This window comes from Falco peregrinus, chromosome 7 (assembly GCF_023634155.1).
Source record: "Falco peregrinus isolate bFalPer1 chromosome 7, bFalPer1.pri, whole genome shotgun sequence".
In the NCBI taxonomy this organism is placed as follows: Eukaryota; Metazoa; Chordata; class Aves; order Falconiformes; family Falconidae; genus Falco; species Falco peregrinus.
The window spans coordinates 45164941-45191691 of record NC_073727.1 but is presented as its reverse complement, the minus strand read 5'-3'; the positions used below and the strand labels follow the sequence as shown (position 1 = coordinate 45191691).

The 26751-nt window shown below is 39.8% G+C and overlaps 1 protein-coding gene across 1 annotated transcript; it reads left to right on the top strand.

Annotated features, from left to right (window-relative positions):
* The first annotated feature begins 2128 nt into the window (after window positions 1–2128).
* On the top strand, window positions 2129–26017 carry MYCT1 (MYC target 1). The gene is made up of 2 exons (XM_027796911.2): window positions 2129–2319; window positions 23031–26017. The coding sequence occupies exons 1-2, from the start codon at window positions 2268–2270 to the stop codon at window positions 23561–23563; spliced, it is 585 nt and encodes a 194-aa protein (XP_027652712.2). The 5' UTR covers window positions 2129–2267; the 3' UTR covers window positions 23564–26017.
* The last annotated feature ends 734 nt before the right edge of the window (window positions 26018–26751 follow it).

Here is a 26751-nt window from a genome sequence, read left to right as displayed (position 1 = left end):
TTTATGATGTACCAACTTGCTTTAGCTTTTTGGTGAAGATTCCACAGGTTTCCCAGAGCAGCTGTGAATGCCCCATCCCTGGAAGTTTTCAAGGCCAAGTTGGATGGGGCTTTGAGCAGCCTGGTCTAGTGGACGGTGTCTCTGTCCGTGGCCGGGGGATTGGAGCTAGATGATATCTAAGGTCCCTTCCAACTCAAACCATTCTATGTTTCTATGATTCTATCTCTGTATACAGAGATATCTCTGTACATCTGTATGATACACTGTAATTATTGTAGATAAGTTCTGTTGGAAAAACTTGCAATTCTTTCTTTTTTTTTTCTTTCTTTTTTTTTTTTTTTTTGTTAGACTAAACAATGGAAAGGGAGTTTGAAACATCTGAGAAAGCCTGCTGCTTAGCAAGTCATTGTATGTCCACATCACCTCAATTGATTCAAAACTATTTGCTGCAACTTGCTGGTAAGTATTATGGGTGTATGGCCCAGGTAACACTTTCGGTGGTCCAGCATCTCTTAATCTTCTGCTGCTGACAGTTGCCCCTATCAGTTGTTTGTTTCTGAGGAAAACAGAGAACTCCCATCCTGGAATAACCTGTCCAGACAGAAACTGTCATGCTTCTCATTGCTGTTGACTTTCTCACAAAACATTTAGATTTTGTATTTTGTACACATGATAATATGGAATTTTTAATTATCTGTACAAGTGTCCTTGTCTAAACTCAGCTTCTTTTCAACCAGATTAAGGTCAGTGTTTAGTTTTGTTTTACAATGATCACCTCAGTAGATGTATTCAGCAAACTAAAATCACTAAATTTCTTCATTTTACAGTTTACAAGAATTCAGTTTTGTTGTATTTCCATCTAGTCTTACATCACAAAACTAGCCCTAGTCATAGAATTCTTTGCGTATTTTTATCATCTGTTCTAGTATCTGTGTCCCAACCAAACTAAATAACCCCAGCATTTCTTCAAGTTGTGCCTTGTTCACAGACACCTGAAAATCAGATCTTTTTCATTCAGGTGTTTAACTCAGTATTTGGATATGTAATTTCAAGCACCAGCTTTGAAAGCTGTCTGTCTTTCATTAACCAACAGAGTACCTTTACTCAGTATTTTTAAAACTCTGTTTCATGCAAAAAAGTCCCAAACAAAACAAAACAAAAAAAGAATTTAACAATAAATTTTGCCAAACCCAATTTTTAAGATTGCAGTATTCCTAAATTTGGGGGATTCCTGATATTCATTTTGAAAAATACATGTAGCTGATTCTGATTTTGTTAACAATGGGTGAGGCAAAATCTCATACAGCTCTTCAGAGGACAGAGGTTTGACATTCACAGTAGAACATTTATAGACATCTATTGTCTGCAATATATTTCAGAGGAAAATAATTAAAATCAGGTTCCACAGAATTTATCACATAAATACAAAATCATATAGTTTATTGATCTCCATATATTCTCCATGAATTCTGGGTCTGTGTTGTTAAACATCTCAGCTATTTTCTTTTGTAGGGGTATTATTGCTGTTATATTTAGCAGCAGGACTTACAAATTCCAACAGGGAATTAACACTGCATTGTATTAAAACTGCCCAAACAATTAGCTCAAAGCCTGTTTGTGTTCCAAGGAACTCATATTTTAGAATGGGGTGTGGAAAGGAAAAGAATTGGCAAAGGAAATTTGAAGTACACTCATTAAAACACTCATGCCTACATTTACACTGTCAGGCCCGGCTAGTTCCTCAAACTACCCGCAGAACAATGGCAAATACTGAACAATCCTCATACCCTAAATTAATAGACTAATGAAATGGTGTCTATTAAAAGCCTCTTGACATATTTCTTCCTTACTGAAAATTCCAACTGAATACAAATGCTTTTGAATGTTTAAGGAAGGTAAGGTCTTCAACATAGAAAATCATTAAAGGAAAGAGGAATTCTCATCTCTATCTCTGGACATTTTGAGGTTCAAAAAGCTTCAGAGGAGGAGGAGATTTGGTATTGTTCTGAGTCAATTTGCTCTGGCTGAGGAAATGACGAGGAGGAAACTATTTCCCCATCTCGGGAACCATGTGGTGTTCCAAGATAAGGCGAACACTTACTAATTCGAGTCCACAAGCAGGAAACGTGATACATCTATTTCCTTTCAGGCAAACAACACAGTTCCCTGGCAGCACAAAAGCATTGCTTCTACTGCTAAATCTCAAACATTCAGAAACCCATTTCGCCTCTGTGGATATACTATTCTGTATTTGTTATTTGGATGTTATGGATAGAAACAGTACTTACTCTCCAATCACATGGCCACCAAAGTTTTGGGGTAAGGATTTTGTTTCTTGTTCTAGAATCTTGTTACAGTAGATGCTGAGATTTGCTGGTGATTACCTAAAAAAATACATCGAGGTACTTTCAAGCTTCATGTTGGAAGCAAAAAGTAATGAATAGATTTTGTATTTCTTGCAGTGCAAAAGGCTGTTTTCCAAATGTTTCTTTGACAAAGTTTTATCATGTTTTTAAACTAATCAAGACAGCAGGAAGTGCCAGGGCAGAATTGATTGTTTGACAAAGTTCATTACTGAAGTCGGTTGAAAAGGTGTCTATTGACTTCAGTATGTTTCAGATAAGGTAGACGTTCTCAAGTGTTTAATGGATGTACCTACATGTCAGACATGATCTGTTTATTCTTCTGATGAAAAAGGGATACCAAAAACTAAACCTGTTGCAAACTTTGGAATAAAGGCTTACGCCTCCGGAATGAAAAATTACTTGTAATTTGCTGTGGTGTCTTGTGATCAGTTTTTCCTTACTTTTTCCTCAATATATATTTTGACTATTGTCCATTAAGAATCTTTTCTTTCACTGAAACCTGGGAATGATTCATTAACTGAAACATATAGAGTTTGGGGTGGAAATATACTGAAATTCATTCAAGGTAATTAGATCCAGTGACTTGATCCTAAAGGATTCTGTGCAACTGTGGAGAACCTTTCCCTCCAAAAAGCTCTGTTACTTGCTATGTTTAAAATTAACAAGTATTAGCATTTAACATTTCAGTGAACCATATGATCTGGTTTTGTCTATTATATTATTGCTATAGAGCAATGATGCCTCCAGGAATCTGTGTGTTATATAAAACTAAAAAATAATATGCATTAGCAAAATAGGATTTTCATTGCATAGAAGTGCCCTGGGAAAAGCGTGGAAAATAACTATACAAGAAGATTCATTTCCTTAGCATAAGAAATATGTCAGATGCCATTCACATATTTCCTGCAATGACATACATTTTCCTACTGGGAGGCCATGAGCAACTCAATTTTTTTGTCTTCAGCTAGAGTAAGATAATGATACTGGATGTCTTTGAGAAATACTTAGGGATTAACTAAGGAAAAAATACTTATTACTGTTTCAGAGTCTCTTGTTGCTGGACGTTGTCTTAACTAAGGAAAAAATACTTATTACTGTTTCAGAGTCTCTTGTTGCTGGAGGTTGTCTGCTGGACTCTGAAGAATATAATTTTTGTGGAATGGAACTACATGTAATTCTAAAATGGCTCTTTCAGAACAAAAATGAAAGTACTTCCATCAACATTTACTTTAATAATCTTTATGTAAATGGTGCTGCCCCTTGTAACTATGGATTTGCTTTTATGCTGAGGTAAATTATTGCTTCAGTGTCATGGAAACATACACAAGAAATAGGAAAGTTATACAAAACTCTAAGGATTCGTTAGCCATACTGCTCAAACTGTGTCCAAGGTGTTCTCCATCTTCACGAAGAGTCAAAAACGTACCTAAGATGTGAATATTTACATTCCACAGCGGCTGGCCCTGCTGGTACTGCTGTTACTCTGTTGTTCCATTTAAGGTACTGCTCCAGGTGTGCCAGGCCCCCCTCCTTCAGTTTCAAGAGCTGCATTTGACAGCACAAAGCAGGACACACATGAGCTGCCTTATTGCTGAAAGGGCCAGCATCACCTTCCACCGCCATTGCCCACCTGACTTGCCAGGGACTGGTACTGTACCCAGCCCTGATGGCCTCCTGTTTGCTTATGCTCTGGCAGCAGACGAACCTTACAGCTTGGGTTTCTGTGATGAGCTTGCAAGGTTCTGGGAAGGAAAACTCTTAGGTTTTTCTTATTTTTCTGATAGATTTTAGAAGAGTTAATAACATTTCCTTTTCCTTTCTGGTAGGTATATCATATGTGGTAGGCTAGGGAGGGATATTATATAGTCTGTCAGAAAACGATGACTGACACAAGTTCACTGTGAGGAAGCTTCACTTAAAATGATAGAAATGTATTTTCTGACATTCTCGGAGACACATGACCTGAGCTAAAAATAAAACTACCAATAATAGATATAAATAAAATAGAATTCTTTATTACATGAGGAAGCAGTACTTGAAACTGTGATTTTTCAGGATATGGCTTACAAGCTGCTCCACTGTCTTTCTAAGCCACTCACCATATAGCATTGTGAGTGTGAATAGATTACCAAGATGCAGATCCTTTTCCATGCGTGTGTGACTTCTCAGCAGCTCCCATGGTTTTGGCCAAAGCATAAACTTAACATGTGCACAAAGGTTTGCTGAAAGGGGCCAACTTTGTGAGAAAAGAATAAATGCTGAAAAAATTGCCAAAGCAACTATTCATAATCATATTTAAACCCTTACAAGTTTAGAAACCACCTATTGTCTAACAGCTGGAAATATGCAGGCATCCTGTTTTCTAAAGCTGTCCAATGATAACTTCACAGAATAGTATCTTAAAAGTAACTCTAAGAATTTTAAAATAATGAGCAAGCTAAACTGTCTTCCACTTATTTATGTGTGAGCACATATAAATCTTTCTATGACTGCTCCAGGCTAGTGGAAGTGTGCATGAATAAAGCTGTATAGATGAACCAAGGTATACACATGCTGTGTGAATTGCCTAAGTAGTTTAAATCCTCTCACTATATTCATGCAAAGACCTTAAAAAATAATCTAATTTTTTTTTAAATTAGCACACTGTTTTGCAAGCTCAATGCAGAGTCAGTGACAGCCTGGAAAGTCGGTAACATGCTTAGCTGCAGTTCTTGCAGGAATTCTTTTGAATTCATTCTTCACCATCATCAATCTGCAGGTTTTTTTAAATGCTAAATTATGTAGCGGAGTAAAACATTAGCAAAAAAAGGATTGTTAACCTCCTCTTTTTAAATTCATGAGTTTCATGATAGAGCTCCTGACCCCATCAGCAAATATCCTCCATGTAATGTGTCACAAGCGCAAAACTGGGATTCCAATTCTCACCGTGCTAGAGCTGTTCCCTAGTACAGATGTTGCAGTCTTTGTAGACATACATGCCTGTTTCAGACAAGTTGCCTGAGCTACTGCAAGGATGCAGGAGCTCATCTCTTTCAGGTGCCAGCTTCTATGAAGCTGTGTAACCTCCAGTCACCCTCCCTTGTGGTGGGAATCCATAGTATGGTACTTTGGCAGAGGTAGGAAGCGAAGCGCTTAAAGCCAGCCACTGCTGAACTTCAGCACTGTTGGTATCACATGGGACAGCAGACAGAGAATCTCAATTATTTTTTAATTGTTAATTTCAAAAGGAGGTTTGGCAATAGCTGAGTGAGAAATTCAGGGTTTGGTCCCCATCCATCAACTGCTAATTTCATTTTTTACTGTTTTAATACAGCCTTTATTGAGTTCATTTTGATTTGCAAGGTAACAGTGGGAGCAAAGATGTTTCCATTTTAACCAGGAGTGCATTTCTTGTAATTCCTAAAAGCATTTTCAGTTGCACACAATTAAATACAATAAATGGCTTCAAAACAATCCTATTTCTCCAGTGCAGATAGTAATATACTTTCAGATCAGGAAATTTAATTTAAATAGTACATTTGATCAATATGACAGCAGCAGAGAGAAAAAGTGTAAGCAGATATTAATCAACATAAACGTAGATCCCTAAACTATCCTTCAATCTAGTTTTACTCAAGTATCTATTTTAAAATGCAATATTACAATTTAATACTTTAAAAACATTAAGGACAATTTTTCTTTTCTTGAATTGTAATCCAGGGTGTTATTTGTCCAGTGAGTGGAAACAAAGCTATACATCAGTTGTCTTCCAGAATTTTAAGATTGCAAACTGCCCGACACTAATATGAGCACTACCACCTGATTTTATAAGCTACAAATGCACTCACCATTTTAAATATAATGTCAAATTTTGCCTTGTCTCTCCCTCAATCCACTGTTCTTCTCCTCATTAAAATATTTCTGTTTGCTTGTAAGAAGTCAGGTTATATACTCTGCTAGAAGAGATGATCATTAGGAATGAGCATATTCTAACATCTGACACTGTGTGGTGATATTTCACTGATGTAGCCGGAACAGTGGTTAAGGACTTTGTGTCATTAAGAGACTTGTGAAGGGCAGCACTGGCACAAACAGTAACATAGCTGTCAGACACAGGGATATCCGACCTCAACAGCCATAGGATCTGATTTCTCTTACAGGATCCTTCATGGGTGGTAGCCATGGTGGAGTAGAAGCAACAGCAGCAAATCCAGCTCAGTCCTTTGCAAGAAAGAAAAGAAGCATTTGACTGCCTGTGTGGTGGCCAGGTTAAGCCTGTTATCTTCCACTCTGATGACTGTGTCAGCACATTTCCAGCATACCCACGGGGTGATCTCTCCTCATTCCCTTTGCTCCTCTTCACACACTTTGTGCCCTCCAGCCTAGCTTTAGCAGCAGCAAATAAAAACTCAGTGAGTTGCCTCAGCTGTCCTGCTGGGGATGGGGACACAAAAAGGCTACAATGTGAAGCCCGCTGTGGAGCACTTCACAGCAGATGTGGCAGTGGTAGCTTCTACCAGGCTACTACTCTTCCTAGTTGGATAGCTGGAAAAGACCAGCACAAACCAGAGTACTCAGAGGGCCTTTATCCTGGTAGACTGGGCATTGTTAATAGGGCAGAGGACTTCATTAAGTTGCAGATGCAATTGCTTTGCTAGCAGATAGGAAGTGAAGGTGTGACATAGAGCCGCTTACAGATGCTTTACACCACTGCAGATATTTTTCTTAGTAGAAAAGACCTTCAGAGCTGAAGCAGATCAAAGTAGTAGGAAAACATGACAAAATTCGAGCCTTGGATTCAGATGCAGTATCAACCTCAAGGATGTATTTCCTGAATTCTTCTCTTCCATTCCCTTTTCTCCCTTTCCAAAATTTCACTGTAGCGTGCATATTCTTCCTGGTATTTTTTTTTATGACAATCAGCCAAAATAGAGTAAGGTGATTGAAAACACTGCATCAACTGGCATTTTTTTCTTGCAGTTGGACTCCCTTTTGTTACTTCATGTTTTGGAAACACGTGTTTTGCCAGTGATTTTAGAAGTGCAATATTTGGCAGCATATCACACACCATAAGGAGCTCATAGCAGAAGGAATAAATGTCTTTACAGGAGATATGATCTCCTGCAGAGTCTTCGGGTTAGATCACTGATGTCTGCAAAAGATTGCAAACAGTACGTGAACAAGTGAGCTTCTTTCTTTTGAAACCACTCGTTGGAGTCCAACAACTTCAGACTTCACAGGTTCCTGCTGTTAGAAGTGGCCCCAATGGGAGAACAAAAGAGTGAGAGGCAAAATGCTTTCTTCCAACCTCATGATGTAGTTTTAGGGAACAATTGCTTCCAATGCTTATCCAAAGTAGTAGCACATTGTTCTGTTCAGAAAACAGACTGAAAATGAGGGTAGAGACTTTTAGTGTGCAAATACGAGTATTGCTGTGATCCAAACCATTATGCTATTTTTGATGTCTGAGCAAGCATTTCTCCATTCATACTGGGGACAAACATGAAAATTGTATTCCAGTGATAACTGACTTTGTCAGGTTTGCATTTCTTTAACCTCATGGCCTTTTTGCATTTAATTAAAATGGTATATAAACATAGATAAAATTACCCAATAAAAATAAAAATTAAAAGCAAGCCAAATTCATCAATGCATGATGAGTGAGAGGGGAAGAAGTAGAATGGATCCAGAAAATGTTGTCAGAGGAAGGGACGATCCATATTGACTTGGTGAAGTCAAATGTATCTGAAAGAATATATCTGAGTTCTTTGGCTGGGAGCCTGTACTAATACCTCTCCCATGTCACAGATGGCCATATATATGTATAAAATGCATTCTTCACACTGAATCTGCATCTCCCCATCTGGCATACACAGACTAAGTCTACAGCAACAATCTTCCTGCTCAGGCTTCCCTGAGTGCTTTATCATGCATTACCTTAACAAGTTTGTTTGCTTAACACTTGAATTTCAGAGTGGCTTCTGGCTCATCAGGGGTACTGATCCATCACTCAGGACTTGCAGCTCAGGGCTTTACCTCATGGTGTGTGATATTAAAGGACTCAAATCATTGAGCAGACTTCTGTTTCCATCATGATGGAATTAATATGAGAGCAAACTGTACATGAACAAACCCTTCTTCCAGCTCTCCACCTATATTTTCCAATCAAACAAATGCATCATACTTCCAGGTTTGTTATTACACATTTTCTAGAGCCCTGCTAGTTCCTTATTGCTTGCCTAACCTTCCATCTTCTGACTAATATTTTTTCCTTTATTTTTTCAAGCTGGAGCCTTTAAAAAAAGCAGAAGTTTTACATCTCAAAAACTACCTTTCCATACCCTTAAGACCTCTAATAACAAAAAGAGCTTGTCTTTCATCGCCTTTTCACAGCCAAGTACATCTACTGATGGTAGAACAAAAGCTTGTTTTAAAAACATATAATCCAAATACCCTCATTGATTGGTTCTAGTATACGTCGGTGGCATGTGAACTTGGACAACCCTATATAATAGTATTCTAACACATAAAAAAAAATAGGAAGGAGGGATGCATTTCCTAGTTTAGTCAAAAAACCCTCAGAATTCACTGCATGAAATGGCTAGGAAAACTGGTGGAAATATATAGCCTTGGAGACGAGACTCTTTCCTTGGTTCTTAGCCCAGAAGATATTGATCAGATGGACTAATTAGAGCATTATTCCTCTAAAATATGTTCAAAATGTTCCCAGTACTAGAAATGTCTAGTTGTGTGAATGGTGCGAGTGCATAATTTAAGGTATAGGGCAGAAAGAAGCAGAGTCTGTTTATACCCCTTTGTGTCAATCTGACAGACCATGTCCCTGGGGCTGCAGATTTCCCCATTTCTATCACATAATGCAGCTGCAAGCGTAGCTGGCTTAGTGGCTGTGTAGCTGTGCTGAGTAAAGGCAACAGTGACATAAAGCCTCCTCCCACTCCTCCTACAAAAAACCTGCCAACACTGCACAAAATTTTTATCAACTTCAAAATGTGTTCAGACTCCTGAGGTAGGGATCCTGACATGGAGTAAAATACATGGATTCTTCCCAAATTCACTGAGAAACTAGAATCGATTTATCTTCCTATGGTCAACTTGAACTTAGAGCAGGCAGGATGCCCTGGAAGACATTTGTGGAAATAAGCACACCGGGAGGCAGGTTTTCAGTTGGGTTTCTGGAAGCTAAGACAGATGGTTCCTCCACATTTCAAGTCCCTGTTTGAAAAATAGAGAAAAATTTTGTCAAGAGAAAGATTATGAGGTAAAATGTGACACAGAATGAGACAGAAAGATGGTTCTGGTTTTGCAAATGCTTGCTGTAAACACACTGAGTTTTTTCAAGTACATTTATCTGAGGAGCAGATGTACAACACAGATATAAAATACATTTAAACAACACTATTAAAGACAATGAGATATTTATGGTGATGTTACATCCTTGAAATGTTTATCTTCTTATTACCAGTCTTAAATCTAGTGTACCTACAGATTCTCCCTCCTGCTCTTCAGTAAAATATTACATGGTGCCACAAATTTAACAGTGAAGACATATTCCCAGATTACTTAACCAAAGATTTCACTTGAATAAGTAACTTTTTTCATGTTAATTTTCATAATAATTGCAATGTATCTGCATGGTGAATTTGCAGAAATCAGAACTGTGAAAATCCAACACAGCTCAGCAGTTTTTAGGACAGGGACCAGTTTTGGTTTTTCTGTTACAAATGACATGCACTGGGGCCTCAGACAGACCCTGAGAACATATTACACAGGCAAAAACGAATAATGGCAACAGCAGTAGAACTCAGCTTCATCTCTATAGGAACTGAGACAGAGGGTTTTTTTCACCTCTTGTAGAGGCTGTAGGGTTGTGCAACGCCCCTCGCCCCAGCCAGGCCCAGCAGCATCAGAGTAAGGTCTGCTGCATGGTTTCTGGAGCAATCGGGATGTCCCCTGACTAATGGCAGTTTGGTTTTTTCCCCTTCAGAGGAGATACTGACACACATGCAAATCCTGTGATAGAGATGTAGAAATTGTTACATAACTAGATCACGTCTCAAGTGCTCAAGAGGTCACAAGCTGATTTACGTATTCCACATTATTTTTATAATGATCATGGTAGCTAGAGGACTGCTGGAGTGAGGGAGACCCACACATACCACATTTCTTCTGCTTAGACCTGTTAAGATCTCTGTAAGGAAAGGGGTTATTGTCCTGTGTACCAGGTCAAGGTCACCAGAGTATCTTCCCATTTCCAGCTTCCCTGACCACAGCGCAAGCTGACTTGGGATATGTCACAAGGCAGCAGCAGAGCAGCCTGGGCCAGTGACTCAAACAGGACACAGCTTTCATATAAATAGTGCTAATACTGAGAGAAATAGCAGCAAGGATGTGGGTTTAACGGAAGGAAGATAAAAGACAGGATGTGATGGTGAAGCATTAGCAATGGCGGGAACTGTGTTTGAACAGCAGCCCTTCAGTGGCAACACGACAGCAGTGAACCTCATTCCTCTGTAGCACTCAGAGTCCCTGGCTCTGCCTCCGAAGTTCTCCAGAAATATTCTTATACCAAACAAGAAATAAATCTATGACTTGCGATGTAATTAAAAAGGAAGGCATTGCTCGTCTTCCCCCTCTCAGCTTCAGGATATGCCACGTCTCTGTTTCCCCTCGGCTGTGTTTGAGAAGGGCTGATTTGCTCATGCACATGGCAGTACTGGTTTCCGGAGCTGTGTCTGCCTGCTTCCCTGTATTCCAGTATTGCTACAGAGGGTCTGAAGCAGCCAGGCAGGAGATGCTGCACTGCACCTTCTAAGGCTGCTTCTGCTGGTGCCAAGTTATTGGAGGAAGCCAGCACTTTCTCTGTGCTCCATCAGGGACAGGAGTCAAGGGCATATGTCAAATCTAATCCTCTGACCACACTAATTTCTCCAGGACACAGAACTGTGTCTTAACTTCATGGTGTGTTTTATTTTGAAGCTAGCTTTTGGAGGTACCATTTTGTATCAGCTACTAGACTACTATTGTTTTGTATAAACCCTATATACAAATTTATCAGATAAATCATATACTGTATTCTCAAGGGGAAGAATGATCAAACAATTCCATATTTAATATGATTATGCTTATTTTGCTCTCAGTTAAGTAAAAGATTTGACAAGCATGTGAAAGTCATCATTTCCATTACTGAACAAAAGGGGATTATATCAATAGTCAGCCTTTACATTTAGGAAGATAATACATAAATCCATTCCAAGATCTTATGTGAAGGCCTGTCAGAGAGATAAAAGTAGATATTAATGAGGGACGTATATTTTTTTCCTTTCCCTTATTCTGGCAAGCCCAAAGAACAGAGTATTACAGTAGTTGGATGAAAGCAAAAAAATATGTCATGAAGAGACCAGTCTTCTTCTTGCACTCTGTCTATTCAGAGCACGATTTCTTCCTTGTATATAAATTATTCTTTTAAAGTGAGTCTGTCATCCTCAGGCTGTGTTTTGTTGCATCCTAATTACTGCTTCTTTCCTGCTTTCCCCACCCCCCCATACAGTCATTGATTTATCAGATGCTTAACTATCTTTAACAGGAAGGACACAGATCTGAGGTAGTAGAAGGAAGAGGCAAAGTTTCTTCAGAGTATTGTTTAAATATTAATCAAACACACAGTGCATATACATTTTGGCAATTACACCTACTGTATTGACTGAGATGTGGTGCTGTTCATTGTCACATGAGCTGCTAGAAGCATCATTCTTTATTTATCTACCAAATACAGAAATCTCATCTTTAGGAAATGCAGCATATTTCTTCTTCCAAGCACTACACCAGTGAAAGTGTTGGCATGTGAATGTGCCACATAATAAAAGGAGCTTAGTGCCATGCTTTCTCACCAAGACAAATTCCCTGTAGCTGCATGCTAAACTGCTAGAACCTGGCAGGATTCATATTCAGATGAGTTAGTCTCAGCACATTGTGGATGCAATGGTTCTGCCTCAGTTCTTGTGGAACCTGTCAAAGGAAAATGCTCTGTATTTATACACAAATTCCAGTTTCACCATTATAATTCATTTAAGCAGGAGTCAAAAATCTTTGTGAACCAAATGAGTGTTTTTGCACGGTGCCATGTCCCTTACACAGAAGATTAATCTGAAGCATAAAGGTGGAATGAAATGTCCACAATCACAAAACAAGAGCACGAAGTAAAACCAAGACTCAGGATTGACCCTCCTGCATTTGCAAGATTATCTTCATTTCACAACCCTACCCTTTTGTCTGGGGCGGGGGGAAACAAAATCAGAAGACTATCAATAACAGCTAGTACAGACAAATTCCTGCTTTTCAAGGTAGAAGGTTCATTTCCAATAAAAAATTAATAAAAGGCACTTATTCAGATTTTGAAACCTATTGCATAGTAGTTAAGTTAGCACGAAGCAATCCTAGATTATTCTTCTAACATAATTTATTCCCCTTCTAATTGAGGAGATGGGAAAAACACTTAAGTAAGTTTAATTTTCATCTACTAAAAATGAGACAACAGTAACTTAAGATTTATCACTCAAAAAAACTCGATCAAAACTTCATCAACAATACAAATATATACAGCATTGCTATGAAATAATGTCTAGGAAATTTTCAGAAAAATATTTGGGGCAGAAAAAAGTAGTTGGTTTGATGCAATGCAAAACTTCTTTGGACTCTGACACATGCTTTCTGAAGCGAACAGCTAGGGCAGTTTCTGCTTCTCAGCAGAGGCCTCTGCCTTGCTTCTGTAGCATCTTATTTGCAGAAGAAAGTTAAATCCCTTTTTCAGATATTTGAATTCATAATCCAGCATCTTAACAGACACTTATGGAATATTTGACCATTTAACTGACATCTGTTAACTTTAAACCCCTTGCCTTAAAAAATTATGTTCTATTGATGCCATCTCTCAGTTATTCAGGGTTTCCATTACCAACGAAGCCAACCAATCCAACACATGGCTGCTGAGGGAGGTCCATGTGTTATGCAGACAGAGCATAAATGAAGAAGGAGACCCTGGATGGTTCTGTTGACTGAGAAGCGCAGGAGTCTCTAGACAAGTAGGACCTGAACCAGTCTGGTGCAAACACAGCCTCCCAGATACCACTGTGGGACAAACACCAATGCCCTACCTCACACGGAGTCTCCAGCCTGGATCATCTGTCGTGGGTCATCAGGAGCTGACTAATACTTAGATCAGTAATTATCTCACTTAGAAATAATACCAGCATTTATCTGCTTGTGGTCGCACAGATTCTTGTGAATACTACTTAATTAGGTCTCCTATCCCACACTGAAATAGATATCCATGGACATATTTGGTGCAAAGCAAATCTCTGAAACGGATTAATGGTCACACTGGAAGCGCTGGAAGAAGGAGAGCTCAAATTTCTGAACTGGAGATAGCTAACTGAAGAGTCAGTACTGCTACATATGAACATCTGTATTGCATTACTGGGCGCAGCCTAGGTATTACTGCAGTGAAAAGAGCAGGAAAATCTGATTTAAACACAGACCCCTCTTCCTGCTCCTTGAATACTTGTTTATTGTAAATTTTAGATCAGTATTCAGCGAAGGTCACAAACAGCTCCTTTTCCTCTCATTCTTACACTTTGTACAACTTCCTAATTTTTACCTGAAGAAGGCCCTAGTTTTAGCAATCTCAAAAAATAATGAGACCATGAAGAAAACACTAAACACTGTTTTCACTGATGGCTATTTTTGAACAGGCAATACACAAGTTAGACCTGTCAGCAGAATACTCTGTGGCAGTATTTCCAAGGCAGTATATTTCTGAGTGAGAAGAGACTGCGTCTGAGAAACCTTGCAGGTTTGGGTCCCAGTAGATTTCCTTCAGCTTCTGCCAAGGCACTATGCTGTACGTATCTTTTTCATTCATTTTATCTATGTTAATACATGATGTACATTTAAAATGGAGAGTAAGAGGGACAGAATGTGTGAAATTTGGAAGGGAAGATTGCTCCTTTCTTGGAAGCAGCTGTGAAGGTTGCAGGGGGAGAAGGAGAGAGAGGGCACGGCTAAGAGCTAGGAGCAGAAACAAGGTCCTGCCTCTCTGGTGGTGGAAACGAGCACTTGGCACCTAGAGGCAAATGTGCAGAAGTTGCAGCATCTCCGAAAAGCACTGCATTGAGAGCCACTGTTTGTAGGATGTGCTGGCAGGCTGAGATCTGGTCTTTATTTCTAGTATACCTAGTGTCTCAAGGTACTCAGAATGTGCCTTGTCACTCTGAGTTTTCTATCTTTTAAAATATTGTGCCTTATATTCTGATAAAACTTTGGGTTTCAGTGTGAATGTTTCTTGGCCTTTTGCGGGTTCTCACAGTAAGGACGAGCTCTACTTGAAGCTGTGTCTGGGCCTGGCAGGCTTTTCTCATATCACAGACTACAGAATTGCTGTGGTGGGACTGAAGGTGATTTCAGTGGATTCCTTACCCTACAGTCTTCCCAGTAACCTGAAAATCTTGTGCTTTGTTCTAAACCCGGATGTCTTCTGTTTTCTTAAATGTAGCATATGTACTTTCATATTTCTTCCTTAATTTTTAGAATTTTAGGAAATCCTACTTAATTTTAGGTTTTCACTCCAGTCACTTGTGCTCTGTTCATATAGGAAATTATTTTGTCCTCAGGCTCTGTAAAATAATCTTACCAATCAAGTAATAACAGTAATGTCATACTGCACTGTGGCAAATTGTGATTTACTGTTTGACTCGGGTTCACGCGGAGGCCATACAGCTTAGGCTTATGCTCTGGTTTTGTAAGGTCAGTAAGAATGCCTGGCCAGAGGATTGTTTGCTGCACATGTGGAAAAGATCAAAATTATATTACTGTCTTTGTAGTGCATTAGGAATCATAATGAAACCACACAGTAACAAAGTTTCTATCTCTGTCTGCATAAAGGAGTCTTTGCATTGTTTTATATAGTTACGCCAAAAGCATTAAATTAAACATGCTGACATCTCTATCTTAGATGTTTCCTTCTGATAATTACAATTACTCTTTATTTATCATTCCAGTAAAAATGAACTTCCAGTAATATCAAGGGAAGATCATTACCTCTGAGTTGGTTTGTGGGTTATTGAGATGGCATATTCCACTCTTCCGGCTTTTTATCACAACAAATTATGGTATTAGTAAACAAAGCAAGTGTACTTTGGTGCATGGAGATCATTCTGGACATCACTGTGGATAGCAAGAAATATGAATTTAAGAACAGATGTAGTTTCATGCTTCTCCATCCGCACAGATATTTGTGCAAAGCCACAAAACTGTGCCAGCTTTACTTCATTAAGCTTCTGAACACTTGCTGTGCCTCAGTCTATCTTCCTTTCAAAGCCTGTGCAAAACACTAGTCCTAAGAGTTTATGGCAATATAATTCAGAGGTTTTTCGAGTTTTGAGGTACTATTAACGTCTGTGTAATCTTTTGTTGGGATGTTTCTTTTTCACTTTTGCTGACACCCTATTTTGTTAGAATTAAGGTGATTTTTGATTAGAGATTTCCAGCATAAATTTCCAGCAGAGGGCAATCTTGTTCCTAAGTAGGTTGCTCGTTTATGAAGTTAACCCTCTAATAAACGGTTGTCCCTTCCGCATTTCAAATGGAGAATTAATCCAAAGGCACAGATTGCGGATTTTTTTCCTTGTCATTTACTTAATTTTTTAGATGTTTCTGGAGCCTGTTTGCTTACCTGATTGAAGAAAGTCTTAGAAACTGCACAAAATATTGTCAGTATGGACCTTGAGCTGTCATCTGTCCGATCTTCCTTTCAAGACAGGATTAACTATATTACAACAACTCTTGACTGATACTGGGTTTTAAAATCTTTAATGGGGGTAGATGAGCCACCTACCTGGACCACCTATTCTAGTTCTTACCTGTCCTCACAGATAGAAACACATTTTTTAATTTCCTTTGATCTGTTTTAAACCCAGTACTTTTAATTTTATTTGCAGTGGACATAAAAGCAACTATTTAGTTATTAGGTGGAGTGGAAGAATTACTTTCTGTTGTTGCAGAAAAGAATCTCCGAATAAAACAACCCTCTAGCAAGCTGTGTCTGAATGCAGAACAGTGACATTCCTGAGAGCCTAACTATTCTGTTTATTTTGTTTATTAGTTCTCATGTCCTGCACAATCTGCTTTTCTTCCAGAGTTTTTTTCTACAGATTCTGTTTTCCAGTTGCCACCATCCTTGTCTATTTTCTGGATGTCACAACTACCTGAACTACCTTGTGCTGTAGCCTGTCACTCTCACTCATCTCGCAAGAGTCATGTGTGACCTTTCTTAAACTTTTCTCATGACTAAGATCACAGCTGGTTGATATTACACAGCAATTGTAACACAGCCCACCCAACTGAATCATGGACTGCCTAGAAATGATTAATGAGAGGCTGCTTTGCTAATAAGATTAGTGGCAGAGGTTGGGAAGATAGTAATGTCAACACTTGTCCGATACAGAGAAATTGCTTTTTTCAACTCAGCATGACAACAGCAGCACAGGAGTTGGCTACTGATACCAGCCCCAGCTTTAAACTAAGTTTTCTTGGAATAAGTAGAACTGGCGTAAGATTTCATATAGTTCACTTCAAACCTTCTGTGGTGGGAAAGAGTGGTGGCTTTTTGAGCCCAGGATATTCCCTCTGTCCAAACGTGCTGCCAGGGTTGCATGAGGAGAAGTATCTGCAGCCTATCCAGCTTAGGGATGGGCGTTTTCTATAGGTGAAGGAAGATGCTATGAGTTTGTTCAAACTTTGATGGACCCTGTTGCTCCTGCCTGGTTTTGCACAAATGAGGCTGTTATGAACATCCACTGATAACTTATCTGAACCTCACTTGAAACCTGAGACACTGAGACTCCTGTAAGACAGAATCTGAACCATTCTTACTAGTCAGGTTACTAGATTTGTCATTTGAAGGTGCAATTCATGCTTTATACACTAGTTGGCGCTCTACATTAAGCTATTCAGTGTTTAGGTAGGAATTTGCATACTGGTTTTTATGGTTTTTATACCAGATTTTGTCACTGAGCTTTCATTTCAGGAAAAAATATAGGCTAAGACAGAGGCTGAGCTGGATGTTTACGTGTCTGAGATCAAACTCTCTACCAGCTGTCAAGGCAATGTGTGTGTGCGCAAGCGTGCGTGCATGCAAGGGGAAGAATGCTTACTAATAATACTGATACTGAAATGCTTACAAAACTTAGACAAGTTTTGAGTCACTGGCTTATCACATCACATAAAGTAAAGAGAGCTCACAAAAATGTGAGAAGGAAAGAATGTAAGTGCAAATAAATTTAGAGTTCTAGAATTTGTATTGAAATTACAAAAATAGCTCTTTCCCACTCTAAAACATAGTGGTATGTTCTGACATTTCTCATTGCTAATACAGCTGAAATCAATGAACTTGTACAATCTGCCTACAAGCCTGATGGAGCCCACATGGAATAGAGTTTGCATGTCAGGTGCGCGAAGCCTCATGCTAGTTTTGGACAGGTGGAAAAAAAGAAAGATGGGAAAATTACTGTCAGTTGCTGAAGTAAATGAACAGAATCTTGATCTAACATAATGTGAGTAAAAAATCTTCATAGCAATCTGGGTTTGAATGCTGAACAGTGCCATTCTTGACTGTCAAGCTACCTTACCACTTCTAGTAACTGTAAGATTAAACTACTTATTTCTCTTTTAATAAAGCAAGAACAAAAAAGCTCCAAAACATAAAGAAGATTGTAATATTGGGAAGTCACCCACTAGAAATCAAATAAAATGTGTAGGTATCATCTCACCCTATGGGTGTCTTCTGTCTCCTTGTACTTAGTAATAGCATGAGCAGAACACGTTTGGAAAACTAACTGGTCTTTTATTAGCTTTATTAGCTGTTATTGGCAAAGTTGTAGTTCCAATTCAAGTTATGTGTGCACAGCCTGACTAAAAGATGCTTTCCCATTTCTCTGTCCTTTGCATTCAGTGCTTTGTCCCCCCTGCCCTGGTTCTTGCTTTTAGATGGTCTCATTGAAGCTGCTACTTATATGATTTTGAAAGGTATCCCTTCATATCCCTTTGCCAGCTTATAAGTTTACAGATGTATATATTTGTGAGCAAGGGGCAGGGAAGACCTTGTGCCCACTTTAACTTTACATCTTGGAGAATTTTGAGTTTATGGAGCAAAATGCTGTTCCAGCTTGTCGCAGCCAGAGCTGAGGGCAAGAAAGAGAATCCTTGGGAAAATTAATCCTCAATGCAAACGTGTTTTGAATTCAAAGAGATGTCTTGCTATCTGATGTGGTCCATACACATGAAAGGAAAATGAAACCCTCACAGAATTAAGAGATTGATCTGAGTATGTCTGCAAGGATCCTGCTAAACTCCATGATAGAGGCAGGATCCTCCATCACAAAAAGCAAATCTATTTTATGAAGATTTTGGTTGATCCAGGGACTGACAAGTCCAGGTAGGGACTGTGTTGCTAGTTTTTGGTGAGGTATACCCCAAGATGAGGAAGGAGAGAACATAGTCCACTTCTCAGAAGACTTACAGATTGATATGAGCCCCCTTTGGTTGGCCTTGCTACTGATACCCCAGCTGGATGGGGAGAACTTGTTTCAGGGCCAAATGCTAGGGAAAGCACCTTTTCAGCCAGTCTGTCATCTTTACTAATCACATATCCAAATTTCTCTTGTGTAAATTCTATAGACTGTTAAGGACTTGTTAGAAGCTATCAGCTTGATGGGATATATATACTTCATATATACAGTTCGTGGAAAGTTATGAAAGCCTTAAAGAAAGCTGCAACAACCAAGAAAAACATTTGCATAGCAGAGGCAATAATCCCTTGGACAAACCTGTAGCACTGCATTTGCCTAACAGTACATGCAAAAATCAGAGAAAAGGGAATAGAGAGACTTCAGAAGGAATTGCCTGATCTGGGTAGGTGTTGGGCTGACAGACATGTGCTGGCTTGGGTGTCCAGATCTGATGGTAACATCCAGAAGTCATGCATGTTACTGTCGGTTTTGATTCTCCAACCTTTTTTGCATGGACACATTGGAAGCACCATAGATAAGAAAGGTAATGTAGCTAAGACATTAGGTTGCTTTGTCTCTTTGTCCTTTTATTTCTGGCTTTGTACCTCAAAGTCTGTCCTGCATTGTTGAAAAAACCCTTTGTTCTTCACCTCAGCTGGTGTTAGAGGTGAGAGAACAAAATTGCCTGAGGTGGGGCACCAGATCTTTTTCGTGGTGGCATAATCAGTTAAAGCAGGCAGTGTGAGTAGCCTTAGAAACATACAGATCAAAACATATTTTTAGGACCAGCACCTGGGGAGTTATTGTTATTGTTATTGGCAGCATTCCTACCCTATTCTCAAATTTATTTTTTTTTTTTCTTAAGAGCAGAGGACAGAATGACATGCACAGCTCTCAGGAAACCGTAAGATATTACGATGGCCCCTTGGGAGACACTGTGTCAGTGTTGCTGTGACTCTTCTGGCTGGCACTGCCCAGATTAAGGAAGGAAAAAACAACTCTGTGGAAGCCAGCTGTTCCCCTCAAAATCCCAGGTGCAGCAAGTCCCACTCTGCCTTTGATCTTTTTCTCTGCTTGGTAGTATTTTCTCCAATGTACCTCAGGGCTGTGATTGCTGGACATTCTAAAGAGGAAATCAATGGGCATAGATTTACAATTCTTCAACGTATGATTTTAGAACTAAAGTACATTTCGGTGAAATTCATCATCTGCAGGGAGTGGACAAAAATCAAGTTCAGCCTATTAGATGCACAGTTTCCACTAAAGTCAGGGAGAGACTGGAAATGGAAAGAATAAAGTGTCTGTAACCAGTAGGTCTCACGATATTCTCATAATAAGAAGCAAAAAGATTAAATGTATGTCCAAACGGAAATGAGAGCATTTGGGGTACTATATGGCAACTGCAATAGTCAGTGTAAACTCAGCTGAGTTTCCCCAGGGAATAATTTGACCCTCTATTTTTACATTTGTATGTAGAGGTAGAAAAATAAAAGAATCAAAGAAGTTAAAGAAAATTAAGACATTATCCAAAGGGATAATTGTTTGTGCTGTACCTCCAGCACAGGGGAACAGCACGTGGGAAGGACCGAAGAGCTGCACTCAATACTTTTGTCAATTCTCTCATCTGCTTTTAACAGTGTGAAGTGTGAATTAATTGTGCAGGTGGTGAAAATTATGGCCAGAGGGATTCAGGGACAAACCCCTACCATGGTGCACGGCAACCCCAGAGCTAGGTACATTCATGCATCTTGCTGTGCTTCTGCTTACAGGTGAGGCTGCCAAGCCCCGCAGAGATCCCTTTCACCTCCTCCCCATCGGAGCTGAGGGCCCAGGCAGGAGTGACATATGGGGTGACAGCACAGAGCCCTGTGCCTGGGTGTTCCCTTGGCAGTCTCAAATACGATAACCTAACTAGCATTCCAGCTGAGGTGCAAAGGCAACCGTCCTAAGAAATTATTAGTCCTTGCTCTGCTTCCCTGCAGCCATCCCGGGACAACAGTAGGGGTACCCACACTGCAGCTCTAGTGCTCGGGGAGTGCTGTCTTTAGGACACCCGCTGGGATTTACTGAACTGGAGGTCACCAAGTCCTAGCTCTCCCTTCCCACCTTTGGGAGTATGAGTAGCAATTTAACAGCAACAGAATGTATTAAATCCATTAAAATAGTGTAATAGGCTATTCCTGACCAAAAGGGGCACAGTAAGGCCTGCTGTGTCTCTGAAGATGTCTGAGAAAGGGCAGAATCACGATGAGTTCCTCGGAAGGCTGCTTATGCTGACAGAGCTCTGATCTGCAGCCAGGAGCTGCAGTGCAGGATGCTGCCTGTGGGTTCTTGCAAAAAGGACACCAGACTATCACCCTTTGACTTTAGAGTGCTCAGTCAAGAGTTTCTTAGTTGTAAAAATGAGGGCCTAAAAAAAATTATATTTTAGGATCAAATCTGGTCAGCCTCTGAATGAAATTCCTCAGAGGGAGCAGTGCTCTGCAATGATACCCTATGCTTTATGCTCTCCTGTCTTTTTTTTTCCCATTTGAAAAGGATAATGGTTATACATCTATCTGAAAGCAGAGGTTACAAGCAAGCAACAGGAGGTTTGTACAGCCTTCCAAAATATCGGTGCCTTACTCAAAGCTTAAGTTTTCTGGGCCTCATGGAACTTCAGATCTATCCTGAGAAAATATAAGGTGAATAAACTTGGGTAGGAGATTAATGGTGATGCCAGTAATCCATGACACTGTTGGTCCTGTCTAGAATCACACCTGCAAAAGGCATGTAAGGATGAATGCACTGCCCCTCTGACAGGGTTTGAGGGGCAGCAGCAAGGGCTGGGTTCCAATTTAATGCTGCTTGAAGTCCCCACCCAGAAAGCTGTGAAAATTTTATGCTGAACTTTCCGGTGCTCAAGGAGATATTTTTCCCCAAGTGCAAGTATGAATCACATAGCTACCAATTTCTCACTAAAGGGAGAAAACTAAGAAGGTAGATAAGGATGGTAATAATAACTAATTCTTAAAGTGCAATTATACCAATAATCATTTACATCTCCCCTGCTGGAAGGAAAGTAAATGTTTGCTTTCCCCTTCCTGCAGTGACCTGCCCTAAGTTTAAGCCTTGCTAGGCTCTGAGGCCAGACTTAAGCAAAGATGTGTGTTGGCACGTGCTGGGGTGCAAGCCGGTTCCACTGACCATGCCTGGCACCTCTCCCTTCACTGTGTGCTGGCTGCTCTCCATAGGTGTCCCTCGGGCCACTTGTTCTTTTTTTGCCTCTTCAGCACCTGCTTTGGCTAATTCCCACAGCTCGGACTTGATGGCATTACTTTCGGTTGTGGAAATGAGTGTGCAGCACCATAAATTCAGGGGAAACTCTTTAACAGCTGTTACCCTGCAAGAACATTCTGAACCTGGTCTTATCCTGCCCGTTTTGGGCTCCAGTGTTGGCATCCCAATCCTGAAGTTACTACCTTCTGTTATGGTGATGGCAAATATTCAAGAGACTTAGTATTACTAATGGTTATCTCTGACCATAATAATTCAGGGCATAGTAATTTACATTAATTACTATAAGGATTTAAAGTATCTGTTACTCAGCAGTAAAAGGCTGGGACGTGTTCTCATGTTGTAATAAATACAAGGCTTACTGCATTAAGGACATGGCAGCAGCTACATCGCTGTTGTAATAGGTGAACTTGCAAACATATACACATAGAACATAAATATTATAAACAAAACGACAAGTCTGCATAAATCCACGCCTCACTATCCACAGAAGGAACTGCTTGGCAGTTTTGTAGCACACCTTGGGGCTGGTGTGTGACTGAATTAGAGAGGGAGTAAAGACTTTTCCCTTGCATTGGTACAGAAACTGGTATTGCATGGAAAGCTACTTTCTGGATGTTGTTGAATTATGCAAATTAAAGAAAAAAACACCATATAGTCACAGCAATCTGAACCGCTGCGTTTGTGTTGTGAAGCTCATGTATTACTTAGAAAGACCTTAAGGTTTGTTCATCTTTTAAGGAGGCTGCCATCTTCAATTAATTTTCTGGCAGGAAAATCCTTCAGAGTTAATGAAATAACTTTGCCGTGTGTTTTTGCTGTATTTCAGAGCAGATAACGATCGCCTTCACAGTGTCCATGGTGATTGGACTGGTGATTGGGGGCATCATCTGGGCATTGTTCACTTGCTTGTCCCGTCGCAGAGCTAGCGCCCACATTTCCCAGGGGAGCTCCTCAGCCTTCAGCCGTCGGTCCAGACCTTCCTCCCATGGCCACACTACCGGCAGGACTGGATTTTACCGCAACAGCAGCTGTGAACGTCGGAGCAACCTCAGCCTGGCCAGCCTCACCTTCCAGCGGCAAGCCTCCTTGGAGCAAGCCAACTCTTTCCCCAGGAAGTCAAGCTTCCGTGCGTCCACCTTTCACCCTTTCCTGCAGTGTCCTCCCCTCCCTGTGGAGACGAACAGTCAGCTCATCACACTCACTCCCACAAACACCACCACAACCCTTGTGGGAAGCACCACCAACAGCTTAAGTCGACCTGAATTCCACTGGTCTAACAACAGCCTCCGCATCTGCCACTCCACACAAACCCCACCTCCCGCCTATGAAACCATCATAAAAGCTTTCCCAGACTCCTGAGCTAGGTCCTTGCTGCAAACACGCATGTGCATTTTAGGAGGAACCTCAATCATCTCAACAATGTTCTGTGCTTGATGAAGATCTCTGAGAAGTCTCTGGCTGCCATTGTGGAGGGGACATACATTGCCAAGAGGCAGGTAGCAGCGATTTCCTGGAGTGCAATGTCCCACGGTCCAAGGGATCATTTGTCTTTGCACTGCTGGCTCTAATTTACTGCTCTGACATGTGCTTGCATATTTATAGTGCTGTATCTTTAATTGTAATCATAGGAAAGAAAATGCTGCCACATAAAAACCCAGATCATTTCTTGAAGGAACAGACCATATTAGGGATTACTGATATACCCATTTTTGCAAATTTCACTATTCTGTTTTCTTTAAAAAGAAAAAAAAGTTTTGGTTTTACATATTTTCCCAAGGATATTAACGTTTCAGAGAACAGCTCCCATTACCCACCTTCTTCCTATAACCACAGAACAGCTTCTGTCTGAGGAACCTTAGATGCAGACCTCATAGAGGATTTAACATCACAGTCCTGGCTGTGGTCATAGGCATCCTGTTTTGCTGACTGTGAAGGATTTTAAAAGACTCAGTGTTAGGGCTGTTTGTATAAAATTCCACATAGTGTGGGAAAATATTGAAGTACACAAAGATATACACAGAGAGAAGTTTTGAACAACTTACTAAATGCATGGTAACAATTATAACGAATATTCTGTCTGCAACCAGCAGAACAGGTAGTCATACTTTGATACCCAGTAAGGCTGTATGGGAGCAAAACACCTCATGTTTCATTTTTCCAGTTCTGGTTATAAAGATAAGCAGCATGAATGACAACTATACTTTTAATTAAGTTTCCTGTTTTGCTATGGGATTGCTCATTTCCTTATTCAAATTGCTTTTCTCAAATTGTACCAACATTTAATTCTTCCTGGCAAATTATTCACTGACATCTTGTCTTCCACTAAAGCAAGATTTTAGACATCTATGGCTGAATACTGGGATTGTACAATTAGTTGGAATATGAAGATAAAGATGGAATATTTAGTTGAGGTTAACATGTATTCTTGACTCTTATGCATGTATCATGTCAAGCTAACCCCCAGCTTAGTAAAGACTAATTGCACTGACATGAGAGAGATCCAGGATTTGGAAACAGCACAGACAAATGGGCCTGGTTTAAGTCACGTCAGTTTCCTGTTGAATATTTCATGTTCAAATAAAGGGTAAAGAAATTCCACAAGCAGAGGAGCAGCCCTGCTCCTCACTTACAAATAAGCCTGTTGTTCCTAAAAGGGCTGGGCAACTACCCGCTGCAGGACTCCTAATTGAGGGGATTGGTCCTGTGCTTCTGTAGAGAGAAAAAGTCCTCATCTGCTTTCTGGGAGGGATGAAGATTCAGCGGCTTTTGAGAACTGGCAAAATGCTTAACATCTTACTTTCCAGGCTTTTGGAGACTGGCAGCATGCATCCCTTTGCCACGCTCAGCATCCATCAGGAAGCACTGATATTGATCTCCAAACTGCAATCTTCCAGACTAATACTACCGCATTTGCAAATATTACTACAAACATTGAGCTTACAAGCATTACTTACTGTAAACCACAAGTATTCCTTATTGTAAAGGCCAATTATTTTGCATGTATATTACTGACTGGCTTTCATTGTTTTGTTTTGAGTGTGCAACTTTTTTCCTTCTGGAGAGATATATATCACTGCTAGAAGAACAACCATTTACAAAGTTTACAGAGCGCTTCACTGCAGACACTATGGGTTCTAGTATACCGAGGACTTGCTGATAGAACTGCCAAACTGCATTTGGCTGGTCAGAGGCTACGGACTTAAAAATAGTCCTCTGGAGAAAGAAAGTTTTGTTATTTCAGTCATTAATAATATTTTTTTTTTCATTTAGTCTTACTGAATCTGGTGAACTTCATTGCATGCACAAGTGTGTTCACGGTGTCCTAGCTCTCAAACAGCTGATGCCACCTATTCTAATGAGCTTGTGAAAAGCAGAATTCAAGCCTGCTCCCTTTGCTTATTGAGTTTGGCAGACTGTTTGAGTCATTGTGGTGTGTACCCCGCTGGCCAAAACTGCTTGTTCCTTGAGAGTGAAATTGTTTTAGCTGAGTAAATTTTTACTCCTGGACTGTAAGTGCACATTACATTACAGTTGAAATTTCCACAGCATATTATTACTTGTATTACACTATATTTAGTAAACCATGTAGAAAAGGAAGCTTAAACGTACTGTATTTTTTTCCTCTGGAAATCTGTACTGGATATCAAAACATTTTTTCATGTGCCCTGAATTAAGGAGATAAAACCACAGATTGTCTGGTGCATAACCAGTATGGCTGCCAGATACCTAACTACTAGTTTAAACAATGTCTGAAATGAATGTTTTGCAAGCACTCTGGAAGCTTCAGAATGTGAAATAAAGTTATAAACTCAAGCTCGTGTTTTTCCTTAAAGATAAATGTGTTGAATTGCACAAAAGAACCTTTAAAGGGAGGGGTCCTTCTCTAATTGTGCAAGCTGATATAGTTGGAAGTTTGAATGAGGACATGGTCTATCTTCTGCTTCTGTGGTGAGACACCCTAAAGCTGAAGACATTATATGAACAACAGTGTCCAGAGATTTTAAGTCCACTGGTTTCCAAGTACTTAGACTTCAATCCACAAAGTTTTTGAGCAAATGCTTGCTTTAAGTGGATTGGCAATCACTATAAGGTTCCTGCTGAAATGCACATTTTATTGCATTAGAACCAAAGCACATTACACAGGATCAACTCCTAAATCAAACTGTGGGATTCAGGAATCATCAGGTGTTTGATATGCAAAAGATTATACTTGCTTATTGTAATGGTCTTTTCTAGCCTTTTATTTCAATTCAAAACACTGGAAAGAAAAGCTGAATTTAAAAAAATACATATTTCTGCAGATTTCAAGATTTCAAAGCATTCAGAAGCAATACCTTAACTTTACAATAATTTTGCACGTAATACATTTTCACAGTGAGAGGGGGTGATTAAATAGGTGCTCCCAGAATCACACAGGGAGCAACAGCAGAGCTTTGATCAACTTCCAGATATCCTGATACCTTTTCCTGAAGTGAGCAGAGCTACTTCTCTTCATAAAGAGAAACACTATTCTATTATTGTCAATGTGCACAAAACCAATTGCTCCA

Bases quoted from the DNA above. Each gene is read 5' to 3' on its own strand.
- MYCT1 (XM_027796911.2), top strand. From the start codon at position 2,268: ATGGATAGAAACAGTACTTACTCTCCAATCACATGGCCACCAAAGTTT. The intron at 2,320-23,030 runs GTAAGGATTTTG...GCTGTATTTCAG, and splicing joins ATGGCCACCAAAGTTTTGGG to AGCAGATAACGATCGCCTTC.